Here is a 23416-nt window from a genome sequence, read left to right as displayed (position 1 = left end):
AATAAATAATTATAAAAGTATCAATAAATTTAATTAAAAATAATTTTTATATATTTTCCAACTCAATTGAATTTATCCCAAATTTTTGCCAACACTGTCAGACATAAAAAGAATGTAAAAAATCCGGCATTATTGGGGGGCATCAGAACTTCTGAGGACCCCATTGCCTCATTCTTTCTCTTCCTTTGCTAAGAGGGCTAGCAGCTCTGGTTAATATATGTTATTCTTTAGTTTTTTTCTTCTGTTTTTTTCCTAAGTTGTTCTTCACAACCATGATGTGTCAACACCATAACTGACAATTTACAAAATTTTGATGAAATTTTCTGAAATAAATGCTTAATTTTAGTATACTGTAAAGATTGCATGGACCTGATGAGCTACAATATGGCCTTGAAGTGAAAAATTACAATAAGGTCACATCTGCTAGTTGTATTGCTATATGTTTATTCTAAGTTCCTGTATAGTCCCACCAAATTATAACCATTTGGGTTACATGTAGAAGGTTGGGAGTTGCTTTCTACCGCTGCATCAGAACCAGACTGTCTCACCCCTTGTTTTGGAGCCTTTATCCTTGGTATAAAACTCATGTGTTGTCTCTGCCTGGCAGAGCTTTTGATCCAGACTTGCTTCATTATTGATTGTCCTATGAGCTCTCTGAGTTGTGCACAATTCATATATAAACCTGATTGAGTGATTTTACCTGAACAGTGCTTGGAAATAGTTTTTTCCACAACAGCCTCCTTCAGAATAACATCATATAAATTGAGGTAGTTTGGCATTTCGTCAACTCCGTCAGATGTGAACTCCATCAGAGTTTTTAACTCTTTCAGTGATAGTGTTGACAAATCTCACTTAAATGTGTAGTTAATTCATTTTAATGTGTTTTACATAAATGACATTACTTCCCATGTATCAAGTATTTATTTTTACTCACTAGTTTGTCACCACCTTCAGTTCTGCGTCAACTCCGTCATGCACTGTCAACTCCGTGAGCTGAACTTTATGTTGTTCTTTGTTTTAAATAATATTTCTTTTGTTCCTTGAGAAGCATTTGTCTGTAAAGGTGAGTAGAAATATCACTAATAGGGTAATTAAAAAATAATTTTATATTTATTTTTGTCAGATGGTCTTGACAAAGTTCTGGGTCAGGTCCATTAAAAATGTAATTTTCAAAAAAATGTTGCAACTGGGAACCTGCACCTTAGCATCTTTACATTTCCAAAACATTATTTGTCATATTTGAATACATAAGCTTGAGGAATAATTAAATTTGTTTTGGGGAAAATTTAAACCCATTTTTTCCCACTTCTCAAGAATCACAGGGTAGGGATTAAAAATGAACCAACAGAGTGAAAAGTCAACACTCTTCTGAGTGTTGGGTTAGGCAGCCTACTCCTCTTATGCTCTTCTGATGAAATTGATGACTGGGTTAGAGTACACATGCTGCGTAACACCGGCTCAGCTTCTGAACATTTGAATGGGAAATTGAGAAAATTCAGCGATTTTGAAGAAAAAATAATCAGAATTGGTTAAGCTAAATGAAAAATGAGGCTCTGCCTCACCTGCCTCCCCTCACCGCACGTCACTGATGATAGTTAAGATAGTGGTCATACTTTGAGAGTGGGGAAGTCTGGTGACAAAATCTATTGCAATGTGTGACCAGGGATGCTTTGGAATTTCCAATGGTTGGAGTAGACTGGCAGGTGTTCAATAAGATGGTTGAAAGTGGGTGATGAGATGGCGAGTAATCTGGGACCAGATCCAAATTCTGATTCTGGTAACTTTAGACGATAGAACATAGAAAAGGTAATTACGTGGAGCATGAGCAAACATAGAATCTCAGGAGGCTAGTTGATGCCACAAAGGTCAACACTCTGACGTCAAAGTGCAGGCAGACTCCTCTTGTGCTCCTCTGATGAAGTTGATGACTTGCAGGTGTGTCGGGGTAGAGCATGCAGGCCTTGCTTCCGGACGCCATCTGGTGGAAGACTAGCAGAGGTGCAGGAACAGCAGGTCCCAACAGTCACTAGGTTCCATGTTGGCTTTTTGGCTGTTTGTCCAAAGCCTCTTATTCCTTGTTGATCATGCCCCCCACTATGTCATGATGTCTAAGGGCTGATACTGCCTCCCACATTGCATTAGCTGGTTTCCATTTTCAGCTAGCCACCAAGGTTAGTGTGTTGCTGCTCAACACCTCATCTGGAGACTCTTTCAGTGTCATCAAGGACAGCAACGTGATCATCGCTTCAGAAGAACAGGCTCAAGGATTTCTGACTAGGATGAAACCCTCTGCTTATCAGGAACAACCAGTTTCAAAACAAACTGATACAACATCGACTGAAGACAGAGCTTCTGGACCGGAGTTTCTTAAATTTGCAGATGGAATGAATTAAGAGGTTTTACTTGGGACGTCTCTCCTTAGCGCTCACGTAGCAGACCTCACTTCATTTAAGGCACCTGACTCTAACTTCCCAGAGGATCCATCACTCTGCATTTCTGAGGCCTGAGGCCGGGGTCCAGACTTTATCTTTACACCCGTCTTACTCCAGAATGTGTCTGGCCCCCCAACACTGCAGAACAGGACATTACCTGTCCGGATCACTACAAGAAAATTTACAAGAAACATAAACATAAAATACAGCTGTTTTAATTCAAACATCAGACTGTTCCCTTGCCTAAAGGAACCTCAGACTGAAGAACTCTTGGCCTCCAAGTCACTTAAACTAGCTCTTTTAAATACAAGATCTCTCTGTGCTAACGCTCTATTAATTAATGATTTCATCACTGAGCATAATATCGATGCTATGTTTCTGACAGAAACATGGCTGAATGACAATAATGAACTGATCGTACTAATTGAATCTGCGCCTCCTAAGTACAATTTCTTCAGTGAGAACAGAAAACACAAAAAAGGAGGAGGAGTGGCTTCAATATTTAAGAATACCATAAATTGTAGTAAAATCTCTTTGGGTCACTTCACCTCTTTTGAGTATCTTGGAACTGAGGTTAAAGGCCACAAACGAACTTTGAGAGTAACTCTATACAAAACTCCAACTTTTGTTGAAAATTTCTTTACTGACTTGAATAAGCTTCTATCTCTTATATGCATTGATTATGATTGTTTAATAATTGTCGGTGATTTCAACATTCATGTTCACAACCCCCAAGACAGAGGGGCAAAAAAGCTTGCTAATATTTTAGAGACTTTTGGTCTAACACAACATGTCAAACAAGCAACACACACTCAAAGACACACACTGGACCTGGTTATCAGGAAGGGTGTGAATATTTCCAATGTCTCTGTAACTGATGTCGCCCTGTCGGATCACTTCGCTGTTATCTTTGAAAGTTCTTTATCTTTTAACCCACTTGGACAAACAGCAACCATCACAAAACGTTCTCTCACTGAAAACACAGCAGAAACTTTTAATCAAATCTACTCTTCTTCCTCACCCTTAAGCTGTAATGATGTAGATAAGTTGGTAAATGATTTTCAGTCTAAAGTTTCAGATATTATTGATTCCATTGCCCCAATTAAAATGAAGGTTGTGTCTGGTAGGAAGAAATCTGCATGGAGAAATGCACAAACAGTTAGATCTGTAAGACAACTCTGCCGTAGGGCAGAACAAAAATGGCGTAAAACTCAACTCCACGTTCATTGTGACATCTATAAAGAAAAACTATGTAACTATCATTTAACAGTAAAACATGCAAGAGAGGCTTTCTTTGCAGATGTCATAAACAAAAACATTAACAATGCTCGAGCTTTATTTGCAACAGTTGACAGAATCACAAACCCTCCTGTGACGTTACCACCTGGACTTCAATCTAATGCAGCCTGCAACAAGTTTTCCAGCTTCTTTTCAGAGAAAATTCAAAAAATCAGAGGATTAATCTGTACATCCACTATAAAGCCAGTACCAATGCTGTGCCCAAACAAAACAAATACAGGAAAAATTACCCAATTCCAACTACTTAATTATAAAAACCTACAGGAAATTATAAGTCAACTAAGCTGTCTGGATGTTTCCTGCTGTCTGGATGTTTTACCCACACATTTCTTTAAGAAAGTCCTGCCTGTTATTGCTGCTGATCTAATCCAAATAGTAAACTCATCTCTCTCATCAGGCGTTTTCCCCCAGGCTTTGAAAACAGCAGTAATCAAAAAACTTATAAAAAAGAACAATCTGGACAAATCACTAATGGAGAATTACAGGCCGATCTCCAACCTCCCATTCATCAGCAAAGTTATTGAAAAAGCTGTGTGTAAACAATTAAATAGCTTCCTAACTATAACCAACCGCTTTGACTCCTTCCAGTCTGGTTTTCATGCTCACCACAGCACAGAGACCGCCCTCGTAAAAGTGTTCAATGACATCCATATAAATACGGGCTGTGGGAGAACCACAGTGCTGGTTCTGTTGGACTTCAGTGCAGCTTTCGACACTGTTGACCATGACATATTACTGAATCGACTGGAGAGTTGGGTCGGACTCTCCGGTCCAGTGCTTAACTGGTTTGAATCCTACATAAAGAACAGGGATTTCTTTGTTTCAATTATAAACTTCTCATCAAAGAGGTCAAAGGTCACATGTGGGGTACCCCAAGGTACAATCCTTGGACCCCTTTTATTCAATATTTATATGCTCCCACTAGCTCAGGTTATAACAGAAAATAATATTAGATACCATAACTATGCAGATGACACACAGCTCTACATTACAATCTCACCAGGTGACTCAGAGCCCATCCAATCACTGAACAGATGTTTAGAACAGATACATGTGTGGATGTGCCAAAACTTTCTCCAGTTGAACAGAAACAAAACTGAAGTTATTATTTTTGGACCTAAAGAGGAACGATCTAGAGTCAATGCACAGCTTCAGTTATTACAACTAAAAACCAGCGATCAGGCCCGAAACCTGGGAGTAGTGATGGATTCTGACCTGAACCTCCAGAGCCACATAAAGTCAGTTACAAAGTCGGCCTTCTATCACCTGAAGAACATTTCCAGGATTAAAGGACTAATGTCTCAGCAAGATCTAGAGAAACTCATCCATGCGTTCATCTTCAGTAGTATTGATAATAATAATAATAATAATAATAATAATAATACATTTTATTTGAAAGGCGCCTTTCTGGCACTCAAGGACACCGTACAGAGAACGAAAAATAGCAAAAACAATAAAATATAGCAATTAAAAGTAGGTAGAATAAATACACAACAATGTATCTATATAAAATCTATATGTAAATCTATGTAAAAATCTATATAAAAATCAAGCAAACCAATTGTGTCATGTTGAAAAGGCAGATCTAAAAAGGTGTGTTTTAAGTTCGGTTTTAAATTTAGGGAATGAATTTATGTTTCTAAGATGAGGTGGTAGGGAGGTCCAGAGTTGGGGGGCAGAGCGACTGAAAGCTCTGCTCCCCATGGTAGTAAGACGGACAGAGGGGACAGACAAATGGATAGAGGAGGATGATCTGAGGGAACGAGAGGGAGTGGCAATATGAATAAGATTGGAAAGATATAGTGGGGAAAGATTGTAAAGAGCCTTAAAAGTATACAGAAGAATTTTGTATTCTATGCGGAACTTGGTAGGCAGCCAATGAAGTCTTTGCAAGGTAGGAGTGATGTGGTGCATGGATGGGGTTTTAGTAATGATACGGGCAGCTGAGTTCTGGACCAGTTGAAGCTTATGAAGAGATTTCTGGGTGAGACCAAACAGAAGGGAGTTGCAATAGTCCAGGCGTGATGTCACAAGACAGTGAACAAGAATGGCAGCGGAATGGGAAGTAAGGGAGGGGCGAAGACGGTTGATGTTGCGTAGATGAAAATAAGCTGAGCGGGTAATATTGTTAATATGAGACTGGAAAGAAAGGGTGCTGTCAAGAATAACACCCAGACTCTTTACCTGAAGGGAGGGGAAAATGGAACAGTTATCAATTTCAAGACTAAAGTTTTTGATTTTGGCCAGATTAGATTTAGTACCAATGAGAAGGACCTCCGTTTTATCACTATTAAGCTTAAGTAGATTAGAGGAGAACCAGGATTTAATTTCAGTCAAGCAATCAGTAAGCGAGGATGGTGGAAGGTTGGAGGCGGGCTTACTGGAAACATAAAGCTGGGTGTCATCCGCATAACAGTGAAAATCAATGTTATATTTACGAAAAATATTACCCAGGGGAAGAAGATAAATAATAAAAAGAAGGGGCCCTAAAACAGAGCCCTGGGGAACTCCTGATGTAACAGAGGAAGGCTGGGAAGAAAAGGTTTTGATCCGAACGAACTGAGTGCGGCAGGAAAGATATGATTTAAACCAGTTTAGAGGAGTCTGAGTGATACCAATGGAAGACAGTCTATTAAGTAGGGTGACATGACAAATAGTGTCAAACGCTGCACTCAAATCAAGTAAGATAAGAATGGACAGCAAGCCAGAGTCAGCTGCCATAAGGAGGTCATTAGTGATTTTTATGAGAGCTGTTTCTGTACTATGGAGGGGACGAAAACCAGACTGAAACAGTTCATACAGGTTATTGTTGGATAAATAAGTGTGAAGTTGCGATGCTACTATCTTCTCAAGAATTTTAGAGATGAAAGGCAACAGCCTTTATTGCAACAGCGTCTTCACAGGTCTGTCCAACAAAACAATCAAACAGCTGCAGCTGATCCAGAACGCTGCTGCTCGCGTTCTCACTAAAACCAGGAAGATAGAGCACATAACACCAGTTTTAAAGTCCCTCCACTGGCTCCCTGTAGCTCAAAGAATAGACTTTAAAATACTGTTGTTAGTTTACAAATCACTGAACGGCTTAGCACCACAATACATTAAAGATCTGCTGTTATTGTATCAACCTTCCAGACCTCTCAGGTTCTGGTTCTGCTCTGCATCCCCAGAACCAGAACCAAACGAGGAGAAGCAGCTTTCAGCATCTATGCACCACAAATTTGGAACAAACTTCCAGAAAACTGTAAAACAGCTGAAACACTGACTTCTTTTAAATCTCGACTAAAAACCCATCTGTTTAGAATTGTATTTGAAATGTAATCAATTACAAATTTATTGATGGAACTTTACTTAATGCTGTGTTTTGATTGTTGATTCTATGTTACATTGTGTTTCTGTGTTTGTAATGATGTAAAGCACTTTGAAATGCCTTGCTGCTGAAATGTGCTATACAAATAAAATTTGATTGATTTGATTGATTGATCTAAACCTGGCCGTTGTCTTTCTGTACAATTCTGCTCAAAACAATTCTTGCTTCCAACACAGTCTGGGCTTTCTCCCCTTGACTTGGATTGTCTCCAGTAGACTTTCTACCAGGCCAATCAGTGAAGAGATGGAAAAGTTGTGAATAATGACATTGATTTTCTGCACTGTTTTAGAATTGTAGCCTGCCTTTAGTTTTAGCAATGTCAGCGGTGAAAAGGAACAAAGTCATTCAGTCCATGTTAGTTACAACAAGCTTCTTAGCGTTGAACAGGCGTGTTACATATGTCACAAGCAAATGTTAGAGATTGGGTAAAATTTAAAACCTCAACACAGTCCACGCCTACTGGAAGCAATCATTTGTGAACAGCCGAGAGCCCAGGCCCTCTGGATGAAGCAAATAGAATAGGACAAGGGGCTGGTTTTTACCAAGCTAGGTTTTAATTCCTGGGTATTGAGAAACGATCGCCTGTTGGAGGTGTGGAGTCTGTTGAAGTATTAGACGATTGGCTCTAATTTTACCTAGTCTGTAAGTTTTGGCCGTGACGTGCAATGTGGCAGCTCGATGAAACGTTCTAGAAATTGCGCATGCTGTAAATTACCCCATAGGGAGTAGGGCCACAACATCTTTTCAGGCAATGACGTATCTTAAACATTCCTTTTGCTTCGACTTAATAAAGTCATAAAGACCTGTGTTGGTCAGGCGGTAAGGGACTTCAATCCATTTCTTGATAAAGCCTAAGAGTCCATTTTCCAGCTTCTCAATCATTGAGATGTCAACCTTAGTGAGATTAAAGGGTCACATAGCATAAAACCTGTTACATTGTTCTTCTGCATGTGATTGTATGGTGAAGATGACAATAATATTGATTATGATCTGTAGTCTTCTTGATGAGCATCTTCTTCACCACCAGAACAACAGCAAGGTCCATTACATCTACTCCTACCTCTCAGTAAAGTTTGATAGCACACATCACTGGATGTGCTGCTACAACGGTATTCAAAGACAAAAAGTACAGTTTCAAAAAATTTGAATAACATAGAAAATGTAGGCTTTTCATTATCTGTAAGCCATAACCATCAAAAGCATAAAGAAATGCTTAAAATAGACCACTCTATGGGTAATGAGTACAAGTTTCACTTGTTTAAGTATTGGTTTCTTTACATTTGCTGCCTTGGTTTATTATGTTGATTTTAAGATTTTTTTATTAGATTTTAGTTGTAAATGGTTTAGCCTCGGCTTATCTTCGGGACCTTCTGCATGGTCATTCCTCATCCAGAACATCAATGTCAAATAACCAGTTGTTGCCTAATTTATGTAATAGCCTACCTTTTCACATTAGATCTGCATATATTTTGAATCATTTCAAAGTCCAGTAGAAATGCCATCCATTTCTACTGGATGGCATTTAGTTAAGGCTTGGCATTTTAATTTCTATTTTTCATTGGCTGTGCTTTATTGTTATGTGTCTTATTTTATTGTGGTTTTTGGATTATTGTACACATTGGTGCAGTCATAAGTTGTCTTTTAAAGTGATTCATAGAAATATTGATATTGACTTTAAATCTAAATCTTTTACATGTATTACTAAATTGGGGTTACCTGTATATGATCTTAGTTTTATTGCACTGCAATGGAAATTACTGAACCACAGAAACACAAAAAAATGGGTTAAAGCTTCTTTTTTAAGGTAACAGTCTACAAAATAACTCAGGCCAAATAAAGCTGCAAGTGAAAACAAATTACACAACATTAAACTACTGTCTTGTATGTAATGTCCATGTTCTTATTGTCTCAGATCTAAACTCTGAAACTAAGCATTGATTTCTGGGTTTTTCAAAGAAAACAAACACAACAATGAAGCGATTCCATGTAAGTCAAAAGTAAAATTTGGTCATAGAGCGCTGACAGAAACTAAACAGCATAATGGCATTACATAGGGAAGCTGTTGTAGACCACAAAGTGGAGCATTTACAGGAAGACAGAAATGGGTTAAAGAAATACACAGCTTTTAACCCAAACAAATTAAAACAAAAGTTAGAAAATATTGTAATGAAGGGAATACTGTGACCAGAGATGTACTACTGCTGCTACTTATAATAATAATAATAATAATAATAATAATAATAATAATAATAATAATAATAATAATAATAATAATAATAATATTTGTCTATTAAAGGTAGATGGAAAGAGAAGGCCTAATGTAGCGGACAAGAAGGGAGGTGGGATGAGAGATGGAAAGTGAACATAGCAGGATTTCATTCTGCCGCAGCCTGGAGGAGGAGAAGCAGGAGGAGGAGGAGGAGGAGGAGGAGGAGGAAGAAGCCTGACGCGGGACGTTTGTGGAGCGGAGCACCGCGGATTTCCTCCAGCTGGCAACCAGGGGCACAATGATGGGAATAACTGTGGAATGATAAGGACCGTTAGCTCAGGATGGGCAGGCGCAGAGATCAGCTTTAACTTCAGCCGGTGGCGGTTCAGCTTGGAAATGGTAGGAGCAAACCTGGTCGTTACAGTAATGTCTTTACTGTATTCCTAAAAGAGACGCGACCTAAAGAGTGAGAGGACAAACATTGGCCACGCAGCTCAACTAAGTAATTAATTCCCCTTGTATTTCATAGAGCTTTGTGTCGGAGGCTGTTTTTTCTGTCTTTGAGTTCTTTAGCAGTTTTATGCCGCTCCGCGACATCACACTCCTGTTCCTTTCAAACCTAGCAAATAAACTATTCCTTCTACCGAGACACACGCACAGCGTCACCGCTCAACCCGCAGACAGCGGAGGGTTTCAGGACTCACACATTACACGCAACCATAAAACACTTAATATTAGAATTAAGTTAACTTTTAGTCGACTCGTCCTCTCATTCAGTTGGCGTTATCAGTCAAACACTCCGTCCTAACCGGAAGTGCTAAGCGTGGATCCATCATTTAAAAAACAATCCAATCGGATGAAGCTCACTTTTCTGATCACACACAGGCCGAATTTAACACACGGGCCTGCATCACCATTAGCTGGACTGTCACCCACCAAACGATAAGTTTTCCTATTCTAACAGGATAAAGTATGTAAACTCCCGCAGTTTTCACCGGATTCTGGCTTCTGTTAGTTCTGCTTTGTGAAACGGGCTTGCTGGAACAATCCAGCTTTTATATGATCCGCAAACGTCGTTTTAGAGCCTTTGGTGTGAGAATGGCTGGAGCTGTGTGTTAATAAAAGTTGTGTTGGTCGGCGCTTTGGAGCAAAGCAGGCCTGTCTGTGACCCGATCACCAGCGGGACAGTAAAAGGCCAAGCTGAAGTTCGGTTGCTGCTGCCTCCTCCTCCACCTCCTCCCCTTTGTGGAAGGCTGGATTTTTTTTTTTACGTGTTTATGTTAGTCAGCAGAAAATGGCTGCAGTAAAAGCCAGGGGGTTGAGTTAGAATGAGAGGCCGACAGAGGGCCTCCTTCCCTGGCGTAGAGAGAAGGAGGCAAGCTGCTGTGAAAACACATCTTCAGCTCTCTATCTAAATATCTGTCTAGCTGTTTAGCTAGCTAGCTGTTATGACCACTGCATACACTTGCACTGATTGAATTTGTTCATATTGTTGACCAGGACAAAACACAAATCACAGATATAAGGGTCATCCACTTCCATCCTTTGTCAAAAGTGTACTTTAATGTTTAACATTAAGTTGGACTTAATGTATTATGGGAACTAAACCTTTTTAGATCCCATTGTTTTTAATTTGGCCCCAACTGTGTTTTACATGCTAGTCTTCAGTACACTTCATCCAAAACATATTTACAATATAATTGTGAATAAAGCTGTAGTATAATAAACTGTGAAAAAAGTGAAGCGCTGTAATAACTTCCTAGATGTGCTGTATGTTTTTTCAGTTGTCCAGGTGGCTACTGAAACCTGTGATGCAGACAAATTACCTGTGGTTTATATTTGAATAGTAAGAATGACCTGAATTTATAGAGCTTTACAAGTCATAATGACCACTTAAAGTATTTTACACTGGAGTCACATTCACTCAACCACACACCAATACGCAGATTAGTACGCAACTTGTACTTAACTTTACAATTTAAAGGTGACTGACTACTCTTCCCACTCATCCACAGTGTTTAAAAACATCTTCTGCTCTATTCTGAGTATTAGAAGTCTATTACCAGTGATGCCATTGAAAAGCTAGCAAGAGAACAACCTGGGAAAATGTCAATCTCAACTGAAATGAATTCTTTAAATGGGGGTATTATGTGAACTCAACTTTTTAAACTTTATGTCAGCTAACCATTGCTTTGAACAGCTGAGCAGCAGCTCGTAAGGAAGGGAGTGTCTGTTATTGCATTGCTTCTGCTGAAAGAAATGCAACAATTTAAGCACATATACAGCTGTAAGTTTGTAATGATTTTGACAAATCAGTGTCTTTAAATAATTCATTATTCTAGAATTGATTATATTCAGAATATAATCAATTCTGAATTGATTATAAACGTAACTATTAAGATGCTTCTGCATAGTCCTCATCAATTCCCTGCCATCCTCCCTGAAGGCTGTTTTTTTCTTGCTTAGCAATTCCTTCAGGTCACTGGTGATCCAGGGTTTGTTGTTGGAGAAGCGTCTCACTGTTCTGGTGTGGATAGTCTTAACTCAGACGTTTGTATACTGTATTTATTATTCATGGCATTGATGTCCCCTCCATGTGGCTACCATACTGTATTCCAATTAGAACAAAGAGAAAAACAAAGCTGTGTGTAGCCTAACCAGCAACAAACCCCAACAAAGAGTAGGATACCCTACTGTGTATAGCTCTGTATAATCATGGTAAACGCAGTCTGAAACAAGTTCCATGGTGCTGAAAATGTATTTCTTTTCATTATGGATCAGTTTTCCCTTTCATCTCTTGGTTTACTGGGTGTGTCATTTGTTTCAGTTAATTTTTGCTGTTAAAAACATGGATTTTTATTTTTTGCATTAGAAAATTATGCAAAGAGAAGTAAAAATAACTTCTGAAATATTTTTGTTTTGTTTTGTATTACTTTAATGTTTTGCCATCAGTTTAATGAATTTGTTTGCCAAAAGATCTCACATTGCCCATTATAACTGAAGGAAGGGATGGATTGAACTTCTGTTATTCTCTCCAGTTTGCATCCATTAAATCTCCTCTTTATCTGATCTGGGGTTTTCAGTGCTAATTTCGGTATCATTTGAACCTTTGATGTGTCAGTCAGCACGTCCTGGTTGTGAAACTCCACCTGATTCTTAAACCATTGTGTTCCTCTGGTTACACATCATAGCAAAAGTACAAAAATAAAAAAGTAACATCAAAAATTCATAGCTGCATAATATCCAAAATCAGCAGAAAAAATAATTCAAAAAGCAATGTTTCACCCTGAAAAAACAAATAAATACATCCAACTGCTTTTGATGTTTTCCAATATTTATAGCAACTTCTATGAATACTGTTTAAAGCTTTAGCAAGGGTAGACTAGGAGGAACTATATTGTCACATATTTGTGGGGTGCACTAATTATTAAGTCTCTGTTTTCCATCTAATGAGTTAATAATAAAAATTATCCACTAAATAAATCTGCAACACCCCAACTTTACAGTGGACTCTGATGTCTATTTATGGGTTTTGTGGTGTTTCATTATGGTGTAATGATAAAACATAAAATATTTATAAAAAGTAAGTGGAAATGTTTGTATTTACACTGTTAGACCTTTTATTGTAATTTTACAGTAACTTACTGGCAACACTGTTGCCAGCAAGTTACTGTAATTACCATTCTACAGTACCTTTACTGGCAACAGTGTTGCCAGTAAGTTACTGTAATTACCATTCTACAGTACTCTTACTGGCAACAGTGTTGCCAGTAAGTTACTGTAACTACCATTCTACAGTACCTTTACTGTTATGATATTTCACAGTTAATTTTTACTGTGAGTGTGCTTTACAGTTATAACTGCATTACTGTAAATGTAGTTTCTAGTATAATACAGTAATTGTATTTTATAGTAAAGCTGGTCTACTGTAAACTTGTTTCACAGCATAATGTCAGAGTTTTACTGTAAATTAAAGTTTACATTTCTTTAAGATAAGATTATTTTACCATAAACCGAAAAATTTCATAAAAGAAATTTTAGTCCAAGTACTGTGAATAACAGGTATTTATTTTCAGCAGATTTGTAGAAATAAAATCCATTTACATATTCGCAATGTCATAAAAAACAATGTCACAATACAATATAATGTGCTATAAAACAAAAAAACCATAGAACACATTTCCTACATCAGAAGAACTTTTATTCCATTTGTCAAACAAAATCAGTGGGATCCATCTTGTGGAAGCTGAACTGTAAAGAATAAGACAGACAATGTGGGAGGTCATGAGATGGTCAGGAAGTTATCTACATTTTCAAATCGACAGGAAGTTGACAAATTAAGCTGAAGTGACAATGTTCACATGCATAAAATCTTTGTCATAAAGCAGCATTAAGTTGATAATTTGTTTTAAAAAAAAATCAATTGGACTGAAGTGATAATAGAAGCTGCATAAAGAATGAGCAGGACTGGCTTCACTTCAGGTTTTTGGATTGTTTATGGCAAAAGCAGTCAGTCAGTCTTCAGTAATTCAAAAGATTGCGTCCTACAAATGTCCCCAAGGGGACGATGAAGTACAACAATCTTTTTAGTCATTTTGTTGGTGCTGACGGATTACTGCAAAGGTGTGCCTAATAAACTGAAAACTGCATAGTATAAAAATACACCACACTTAAACGACTACACACTTATACATTTCTGTGATTTATTAAGGGATGCAGCGACATCCACTTTTTACCACGGACACAGAAAAGATGCAGGCTACTCTAAAGGGCTATTGTGTAGGAATCACATGGCATTTATAAATAATCATTAAAATCAGATTAAAAAGGCTAAAGTAAAGTCAGAGCATGCAAGATAGGAGGAAAAGACAACAAAATAATAAACATTTACATTTGGTAAAATACTTACCTAGTTGGAAGTCCTCCATTCAAATTCAGCAAGTCGTTGGAAGAAGGTGGTGATCTGGGAGTTGACACTGACTACTTTCCTCTTGACAAGACTTCCCGTCTTGCGGCTTGTACCGACTTTGGCTGTGCATTTGGTACCAACATCTGGATTGATCCTCACAAAGAATCTTTTAACAGAAATAAAATATATTAATTGTATTTTTTAATGAAGACGTACAATACAGCAATCAGCTATGGTTCTTCATCATCAGTCAAACTGTCATTAAATTTAATTCATAAATGGCTTGGTGTAGAGTACTTGCCATTGTATCATCTCCAGCGTGGTGGATGCTGACTCCTGATACTCCAGATTGAAGACATAATATGACCCAAAAAAGACAGCAAGGACGCTGGCAAAGTCATGTAGTTGCTCAGGCTGGAAAAATACCTTCTCCTCCATACTGACCATCCACCGGGTTGCAGACATCAAGCTATTTCCTAAAATAGACAAACCCTTGTCAGGCTAACGCTAGTGAGTAAAAGTACAGACTACCATAACAATTACATACATTGCTACGAAAAAATTATAGTGATAGAAAATATTCCTCTTACCAAGCATGATTACCCTTGGTGTAGTGGGTAAGGTCATTTCCATTTCAACAGACATCTTGGTGGAAGATACCTTTAAAACATAAAAGGAATACTCTCTTAAATATGAATTACTGGTAGTAATTTATATTTAAAGGGCCAGTTCACCCAGATTACAACAGGTTTTTGAGAACCTCATCCCAGAGACTAGACTAGATTTTACCCCTACATCCTGCTACCACTCTGAAACAGCGGATGTGAATGACAGTTTGTGGGGCTAAATGCATTTTTTAAAGCATTACATTCCACAAGTGTTCAGTCTGACTTCTGCAATGGCGGTGACTCCTGTGCATGTGGGACCTGAATGCAGAAAATGTTCTGAAGGAAGCAGGACATTGCTCTATTCCACATGCAAACCGATAATTAGCTGTGTGTTGATGTTTCTTCACATGACTACAAAATTCTGTAAATTCTGAAGTACAAATGCTGCAGAATTTACACCTGTACATAGTTGCACCTGTTAGTACTGACTTAACTTTAAATTTACAGGAGCATGGTTTAAACATGTGAACAGTCCTTATATGTAACCAGGGTTGGAAATTAACTTTTTTGTCCACCTGCCACTGTGGCTGAACAAACTCAAAAAATAACAGAAACTACTTTAATTTTTTTCACCTTTGTCCTCATTTACAGACTCTTATACACTATGTTGGAGATGTAATGGTACTTTTGCAGGCTAACCGGCTGTAGCAAGCTCAAAGTTATAGATTAGGTTAGCTGCTCCTCTACATTTCCAGACTATTTTGTGGATTCAAATATATTTGAAGAGCTTTTTACCTGTTGTCTTGTCTTTTGAAGAGATGAAGCTATGTTAGCAGTCAGCAGGACAGAACTGCACAGCCACTTGGAGGGAAAAAGCTTGGGAGTTAAAACAAAAAGTCATCTGAAGAAAAGAAAAAAAAGAACCATGTTAGAAATTCATCCTTGCTGACCTACGTAGCTAATCTGCACTTTTAACATTTGCAAGATCATGGTTTAAACAAATGAACAGTCATTAGATGTAAAAAAAAAAGAGAAGGGGGGGGGATCAATTATCAGTTAAGGTTATATTGTTCAACAAAGGATGTAGCAACAATGCTAACAGACACTCAGCACTGAGCTCATCTCAACCCAAAGCCGCCCGAGGAAGATTAAGCGGCAAAAGTCAAGCTAAAACCTTCAACGGTAAAATTAGCACCTTAGCTAACGTTAATTCCGAACCAGCTCAAAAAATAACATCATATTTTCCTATCTTTCACCTCATTTACAGACACGTAACTTATAACGTTGCAATATGCCAGTTATATAAAACACCAGAGTTAGTAACGTAAAGGTAACGTTATGTTACCAGGCTAACCAGCACAAACCAGCTCATGCTATAATGCTAAGTTATAGCATGATGCTATAAGCTACGTTAACTCCATCTAAAATGTACATTTCCAGACTAGGTTTTGGCTTCAAACAGTTTTCTAAGAAGTGGTTTTTTACCTGTCTTGAAGAGCTGAAGCAGTGTGAGCCCACAGCACGGAGACAGAGTTGCACTTGCACTTGGAGAGAAAAAGCTTCGGAGTTTAAAACAAACGTCATCAGAAAACAGTTGGAAGCGAAGCCACTCTTGATGACGTAGCTAGATAAACTGCATATTAATGTTAGTTAGGATGTGAAAAAAACAAAAGTACATGCTCTCTTTCTGCCTTAAAAATATGTTAACCACTAAAGGAGTAAAAATGCAGAAACAGGGAACCACGATGAAGCAGCTATGATGACCGTTGGAAATCAAATATAATTCTTACTGTATATTATAAGTACAGAACCACTACTGTAATGTGTAAACAGTAAATGACTGCAACTTCAAAACATACAGTAAGTTACTGTAATACTATGTACTATACCCATAATGCAATGCAAACTACAATAACTACTTGTAAAGATGTCTTATGGTAGGGTGTCCAAACGTCCGTATTTCCCGGGACATGTCCGTATTTCACGTCCTGTCCCGGGCGTCCCGGGTTTTTTTTAGAAAGTGAGGAAATGTCCTGTTTTTTAAATTACCTTCATTGGACCATTATATTTACAGGCACTAGGGCACTGCGCACGGCCCTGCGTGTGACGTAATCCCTGAGCCGAGTCAGTGCGGGCAGCCCTGTTCTTAATCAGAAGATAGATAGCGTGGCTGTCAGTACGCCAACAACATAGAAAGCGCAAATGTATGTTTACCTACTATTTACAAAAGAGTTTCCCCGCTTTCAGACCCCCCCCCCCCTCGCTACAACGTGTCCTGGTTTTCCCAACTGAAAATATGGTCACCCTATTTATGGTAGTTTTACTGGGCATTTTGTGGTATTTAACTGTAATAAATACAGCAAAGGCTAACAGTGTATGATGACCGTTGGGAATCAAATATAATTCTTACTGTATATTATAAGTACAGTACCACTACTGTAATGTGTAAACAGTAAATTACTGCAAATTCAAAACATACAGTAAGTTACTGTAATACTATGTACTATACCCATAATGCAATGCAAATTACAGTAACTACTTGTAAAGACGTCTTATGGTAGTTTTACTGGGCATTTTGTGGTATTTAGCTGTAGAAAATACAGCAAAGGATAACAGTGTAGTAAAAGGTATTTTATATAAATAGGTGGAGATTGGGGAATTGAAATTCCCCTGTGAATTAAAGGTGGTTGGGTCCGTCAAAGCTGGGATTTTTTAAGGCTGCAGTTTCACCTGTGAAATGATTATTGATGCTGTTTGAAGAATAAACCACTGCTGTTCCACCTGAGTCTGACTCAACTTTTCATCCTCACTGTAACATCCAGCTGCAAAAGTCCACCTTGTTGCACTCATTTTGGCCGCTTGTATCCATGACCTCATTCTTTCAGTCATGACCCAAAGCTCATGACCATAGATGAGGGTAGAAACGTAGATTGACCGGTAAATCGAGAGCTTTGCATTTTAACTCAGCTCTTTCTTCACCACAACAGATCGGCACAGCGCCCGCTTCACTGCAGAAGGTGCACCAATCTGCCTGTCAATCTCCCGCTCCATTTTACCAAGATCCCAAATATCTCCCTGAGCTGCCACCTTACTGTGGTGGAGGGGTGTCCCAGTGATCCTAGGAGCTATGCTGTCTGGGGTTTCATGCCCTGGTAGGGTCACTCAAGGCAGCAGGTCCTAAGTGAGGAACCAGACAAAGCTCAGCCCTGAAGACCCCTTATGAAGAACAAAACCGTTGGTCACCGGTCCCCACTCTGGAGCCAGGCCTGGAGGTGGGAAACGTTAGTGAATGCCTCCTGGCTGAGCTTAACCCATGGAGCTCGGCCGGGCTCAGCCCCCTCCCATCACTGGTAGGAGGGATCAAAGGGGTCGGGTGCAGTGTGGGATGTGTCGTGGCCGAGATCTGATCCTAGATTACATTTAGACTAGACAAAGAAAAATTGTCCTTACGCCTTGTATGACTGCAAAGTAGATATGAATTTGAAATCAAGGGAAGAAAAGAAGAGGAAAACAGGAGGGAGATAGGGAGAAGAGATTGCTTGAGAGAGCCAGTGAATTCTAGCAACACTGAATTCAGTTGTTCTGGGTCAAGACAATTACATTTTTTTATTATTATTCATCAGTGTATATACAACAAACTTTACAGACTAACAAAAAGAAAAAGGGTAATTGATCTGCAAAATAAATAACCAGATAATAGAATGAATAATAGCAACAAAATAAAATAACCAAACAAAAACGAGAAACAAACAAAGAGGTATACATAAAAAAGGATTCATTCAAAACAAAGACAAAACATTGTACATAATCAATGGGTGTCACAACAAAAACAATAAAATTGTTTAACATATGTGGATTAGGGTATACTTTTTCCTTTTAATCTTGGTAGTTATTTTCTAATTTGAATTATTATTCAAATGAGAAATTATTACAATGAAAAAATATATTAGGCTCTCCCATTTTCCTTCTCCTTTCCTCGTCTTTGTTTCCGCAGTAACATTAACTCACTGGCAATAAAATGGCATCTAGAATTATGGAGTATATTTCATTAAAATATTCAAATACGGTAGATTTTTATTTATTGCTGATTGTTGTTCCATTAATATCTGTTGTGTATGTAGATTTAGCCATTGTGAGGTACTGATTTTTTTTCCTATTTTTCCAGTTATCAGAATGTTTTCTTGGCGATAGTCTGGACCACAAGCAGCAGGGTTTGGGTCTATTTGGAGTTCATGTTCAGTTTTTCTAAATTACCAAGTAAGCAGACGGAAGGGGATAGCTGGATGTTGTGGCCAGAGATTTGAGACAGTTTGGTGATTGTTTCTTTCCAGAAGTTTTATATTGGTGGACAGAGCCAGAATGTGTGGAGCTGGTAATCAGTTGTGTTAAGCGCACAGTGTGTGCAATTGTCCGATTCTGTAAATCTTGTGCTGTGTGAGGTGTGTCCTATGGATTATTTTATATTGTATTAACTGTATGTTGGTGTTGTAGGACATGGTGAAAATGTTATGGCAAACATTATTCCAAAATTGATTATGTGTGGTGGAAGGTATTTTCCCATTTTCATTATAAAACATTAGAAGGTGGTTTAACTTGAAAACTTGAAGGTGGTTTAACTTGAAAAAAAAAACTTGAAAGTGCCTTGAAATTATTATAATTGGTTAACTAAGTAGTAGCGGACATTTGATGCTTCTAGGACGCCTTGAAGTTTTGACTGTTGTAGAAAATAGTCCTAGCTGGAGCAATAAGTAGGACCTTTGTTAGTTTTGAAAATTAATTAAATTAGTGCTGTATTCATGTGATATGGGACGAACTTTTGTCATCTGCCATTTTAACAAATAGTGGAGACAGCAACTTCCAGAAATGTTTTTAAAATTCAGGGGGATATCCATCTAATCCTGGGGCCTTATTGTTTGTTAATTTGTTTAGAGCTTTTTCATATTCTGTGGATGGGAGTGGGGTATCTAAGATGTCTGTCTGTTCCTTTGTTACTGATGGAAGTGTGATATTACTGAGAAAATGACAGAATTGTCTGAAGGTGTTATTTATGATTTATGGGTCACTGGTAATGCTTCCTGTGGAGTCTTGAATTGTTGTGATGAGGGTTTTTTTTTCCATATTATGTTTAAGTTAATTTGCTAAATATTTGCCAGGTTTATCATTATGTTCATAATGGTTATATTGTAGTCTTTGTATGATAACTTGTGTCTTTTTTACTAATAATGTTATCAAGTTTATTTTTTGTGTCTCTAATTTTCTAAATGTTTGTGCTATTGGGGTAGTTGCATATACTGTATATTGTGTAATAGTTTTAGTTTGCCTTCCAGGTAATTTTATAAGTTTTGTTCACTTTTCTTTTTGAATGAGGAGTATGAAATTATTTTCCTTCTTATTACTGTTTTTGCTGTTTCTCAAATGAGAGATAGAGATGTGTTTATTATTTCATTTGTTTCCATAAAAAATGACCAGTGTTTCCTAAAGTATAAATCAAATTGTCTTGTCAGTTGTCTTGCATTAGAAATGTGTTGAATCACCATCTTTGGCTTGCTTTTGTTTCAGTTTTCTTGTGTAACATAAAACTGATGGGGGCATGATCGGATATGATAATTGGATGAATGGTTGGGTTGGAAATATCTGTTATGGAAGAGTTACTGGTAAGAAGTATATGTATATGCACATACACCACACACATGCACACACACACACCCCCACACGCGCACACACACCCCGACACACACATATACACACATATTCATATATACATACATACCTCTCCCTAACCCTACACACATACATATACACATGTACATATACACTCACACATATATTTAAATGTTTCTAAATTACTGGGGAGAGAGCAAAATAACAAACAAATCAGAAGAAAACCTTTTGGGGGGATCTAATGTACAGGTAAAAAGAGAGAGGAAGAGAAGGAAGAGTAAAAATAAAATACAGCAAAATAATGTAGCATTTGTAATGATAGACATTAATTGTCTGACAGAAAATAAAACAATAATATAGTAATATTAATGAAAATAGAAAACAATAATGAAAAAAAATCTGACTTATTTATACAGTGTATCACAAAAGTGAGTACACCCCTCATATTTCTGCAGATATTTAAGTATATCTTTTCATGGGACAAGACTGACAAAATGACACTTTGATACAATGAAAAGCAGTCTGTGTGCAGCTTATAAATTTATTCTTCCCTCAAAATAACTTTATATACAACCATTAATGTCTAAACTGCCGGCAACAAAAGTGAGTACACCACTAAGAGACTACACCCCTAAATGTCCAAACTGAACACTGCTTGTCATTTTCCCTCCAAAATGTAATGAGATTAGTTAGTGTTACTAGGTCTAAGGTGTGTGTAGGGAGCAGGTGTGTTCAGTTTTTTAGTACAGTTTGGAATTCAGAGACTCTAGTTTATTAGTCACTCTTTAGCTTATATTTTAGAAACTGTAGAGTACTCACTATTTAGAGGCAAGAGACTCCTATTTTTGCAACCCAGAAAAGGAATTAGAACGAACTTAGAATCCAGAAAAAATTCTTCCAGAACAGGAACATTTAGTTTTTTTATTATTACTTAGAAACTGTGGAGTATACTCATTACTTTTACAAATTTAGAGCATACGTAGTAGTAACCCTAACCCTAAGTCCAGAGACTACTAACTTACTTACTTACACTTATTTAGCAACACTGAACAGGGATTAGAACTTGGAACCCAGAAAAACTACCCTAGCAACTACTTTTTAGACTCCTATTCTTCCAAACCAGAAAAGGAATTAGACCAGAGGATACTTACTTATACTTATCTAACAACCCTGAATAGGAGTGTCTAGTTTATTTACTTTGGATCAACATTATTAGCTTTTTCTTTTGCTCTTTCTTTTGGTTTGTTATTTTGTTTGTATTTCCTTTTAATTCCTGTAAAGCACTTTGTATTGCCTTGTTGCTGAAAATGTGCTATATAAATAAAATTACCTTTAATTTTACCTTTTACAGCGTTCACACGCTCTCATACTGGTCACTGAAAGTTCCAACATGAGACCTCATGGCAAAGAACTCTCTGAGGATCTTAAAAAATGAATTGTTGTGCCACATGAAGATGGCCAAGGCTACAGGTCAGGAGGATTGCTGACACCCTGAAACTGAGATGCAGCACAGTAGCCAAGATCATCCATCATTTTTAGCTGGGTTCACTCAGAACAGACTTCACGTTGGTCATCTAAAGACGCTCAGTGCACATGCTCAGTGTCACATCCAAATGCTGTCTTTGAAAAATAGGCACAGGAGTTCTGTCAGCATTGATGCAGAGATTAAAGAGGTGCTCAGACCATACGCCGCACACTACATCAACTTTGTTTGCATGGCTATCACTCCAGAAGGAATCCTCTTCTCAAGTCTATACACAAGAAAGTCCGCAAATAGTTTGCTGAAGACACGTCAACACAGGACATGGATTACTGGATCCAGGTTCTATGGTGTGACGAGATCAAGGTTAATTTGACCATCTGACCATGCTCAGACGGTCTCCAGCATATGTGGCAGCTGTCAGGTGAGGAGTACAAAGATAAGTGTGTGATGCCTACAGTCAAGCATGTTGGTGGGAATGCCATGGTCTGGGACTGCAAGAGTCTAGCAGATGTTGGGGAGTTGCATTTCATGACCTTCAATATGTACTGTGAAATACTGAAGCAGAACATGATCCCCTCCCTTCGGAAACTGGATCACAGTGCAGTGTTCCAGCATGATAATGACCCCAAACACATCTCTAAGATGACCACTGCTTTATTGAAGAGGCTGCAGGTAAAGGTGATGGACTGATCAAGCATGTCTCCAGACCTAAACCCAATAGAACATCATTGGGGCATCCTCAAGCCGAAGGTGGAGGAGCGCAAAGTCTTGAATAGCCGCCAGCTCTGTGATGTCGTCATGGAAGAGTGGAAAAGCATTCCAACGGCAATCTGTGAAGCTCTGGTGAACTCCATGCCCGGGAGAGTTAATGTAGTTTTGGTAAATAATGGTGGCCACGCAAAATATTGACACTTAAGGAACTTTCACTAAGGGGTGTACTCACTTTTGTTGCCTGCGGTTTAGATGTATATAGAGTTATTTTGAGGGAAGAATAAATTTACACTGTTATATAAGCTGCACACAGACGACTTTTCATTGTGTCAAAGTGTCATTTTGACCCATGAAAAGATATACTTAAATATCTGCAGAAATGTGAGGGGTGTACTCACTTTTGTGATACACTATACATGAGAGTTATATAATAAACTAATGGAATTACCAAAGAAAACAAGAAAAAAGAAAAAAAGGGATAAAGTCAATAATGATAATGGAGATAAAAATACGAACCAAGCAGGTATCAATCAATCAATCAAATTTTATTTGATTTGCTTTTCATCATATCAAACACAGAAACACAGTGCAACATAGAATCAAGAATCAAAACACGACATTAAGTCAAGTTCCATCAATAAATTTGTAATTGATTACGTTTCAAATACAATAATGAACAGGTGGGTTTTTAGTCGAGTTTGCATCCATAAAAGGTTTACCGGTTACACTCCTACTGT

The 23416-nt window shown here is 37.9% G+C and overlaps 1 protein-coding gene across 2 annotated transcripts in view; it reads left to right on the top strand.

Moving 5' to 3' along the window:
• The first annotated feature begins 9493 nt into the window (after positions 1-9493).
• nfic (nuclear factor I/C) overlaps positions 9494-23416 on the top strand; it is a 103785-nt gene continuing 89862 nt past the window's right edge. The window contains exon 1 of one of the 2 annotated variants that reach the window (XM_032572549.1): positions 9494-9706. In XM_032572549.1, the coding sequence (XP_032428440.1) occupies positions 9626-9706 (81 nt within the window). In that variant the 5' untranslated portion in view covers positions 9494-9625. Of the gene's footprint in view, positions 9810-23416 lie in introns of both variants that reach the window. The other variant, XM_032572550.1, reaches the window with a different exon arrangement.

The sequence above is a fragment of the Xiphophorus hellerii genome, chromosome 9 (genome assembly GCF_003331165.1).
Source record: "Xiphophorus hellerii strain 12219 chromosome 9, Xiphophorus_hellerii-4.1, whole genome shotgun sequence".
NCBI lineage: Eukaryota > Metazoa > Chordata > Actinopteri > Cyprinodontiformes > Poeciliidae > Xiphophorus > Xiphophorus hellerii.
This window is presented reverse-complemented; position numbering and strand designations above follow the sequence as displayed.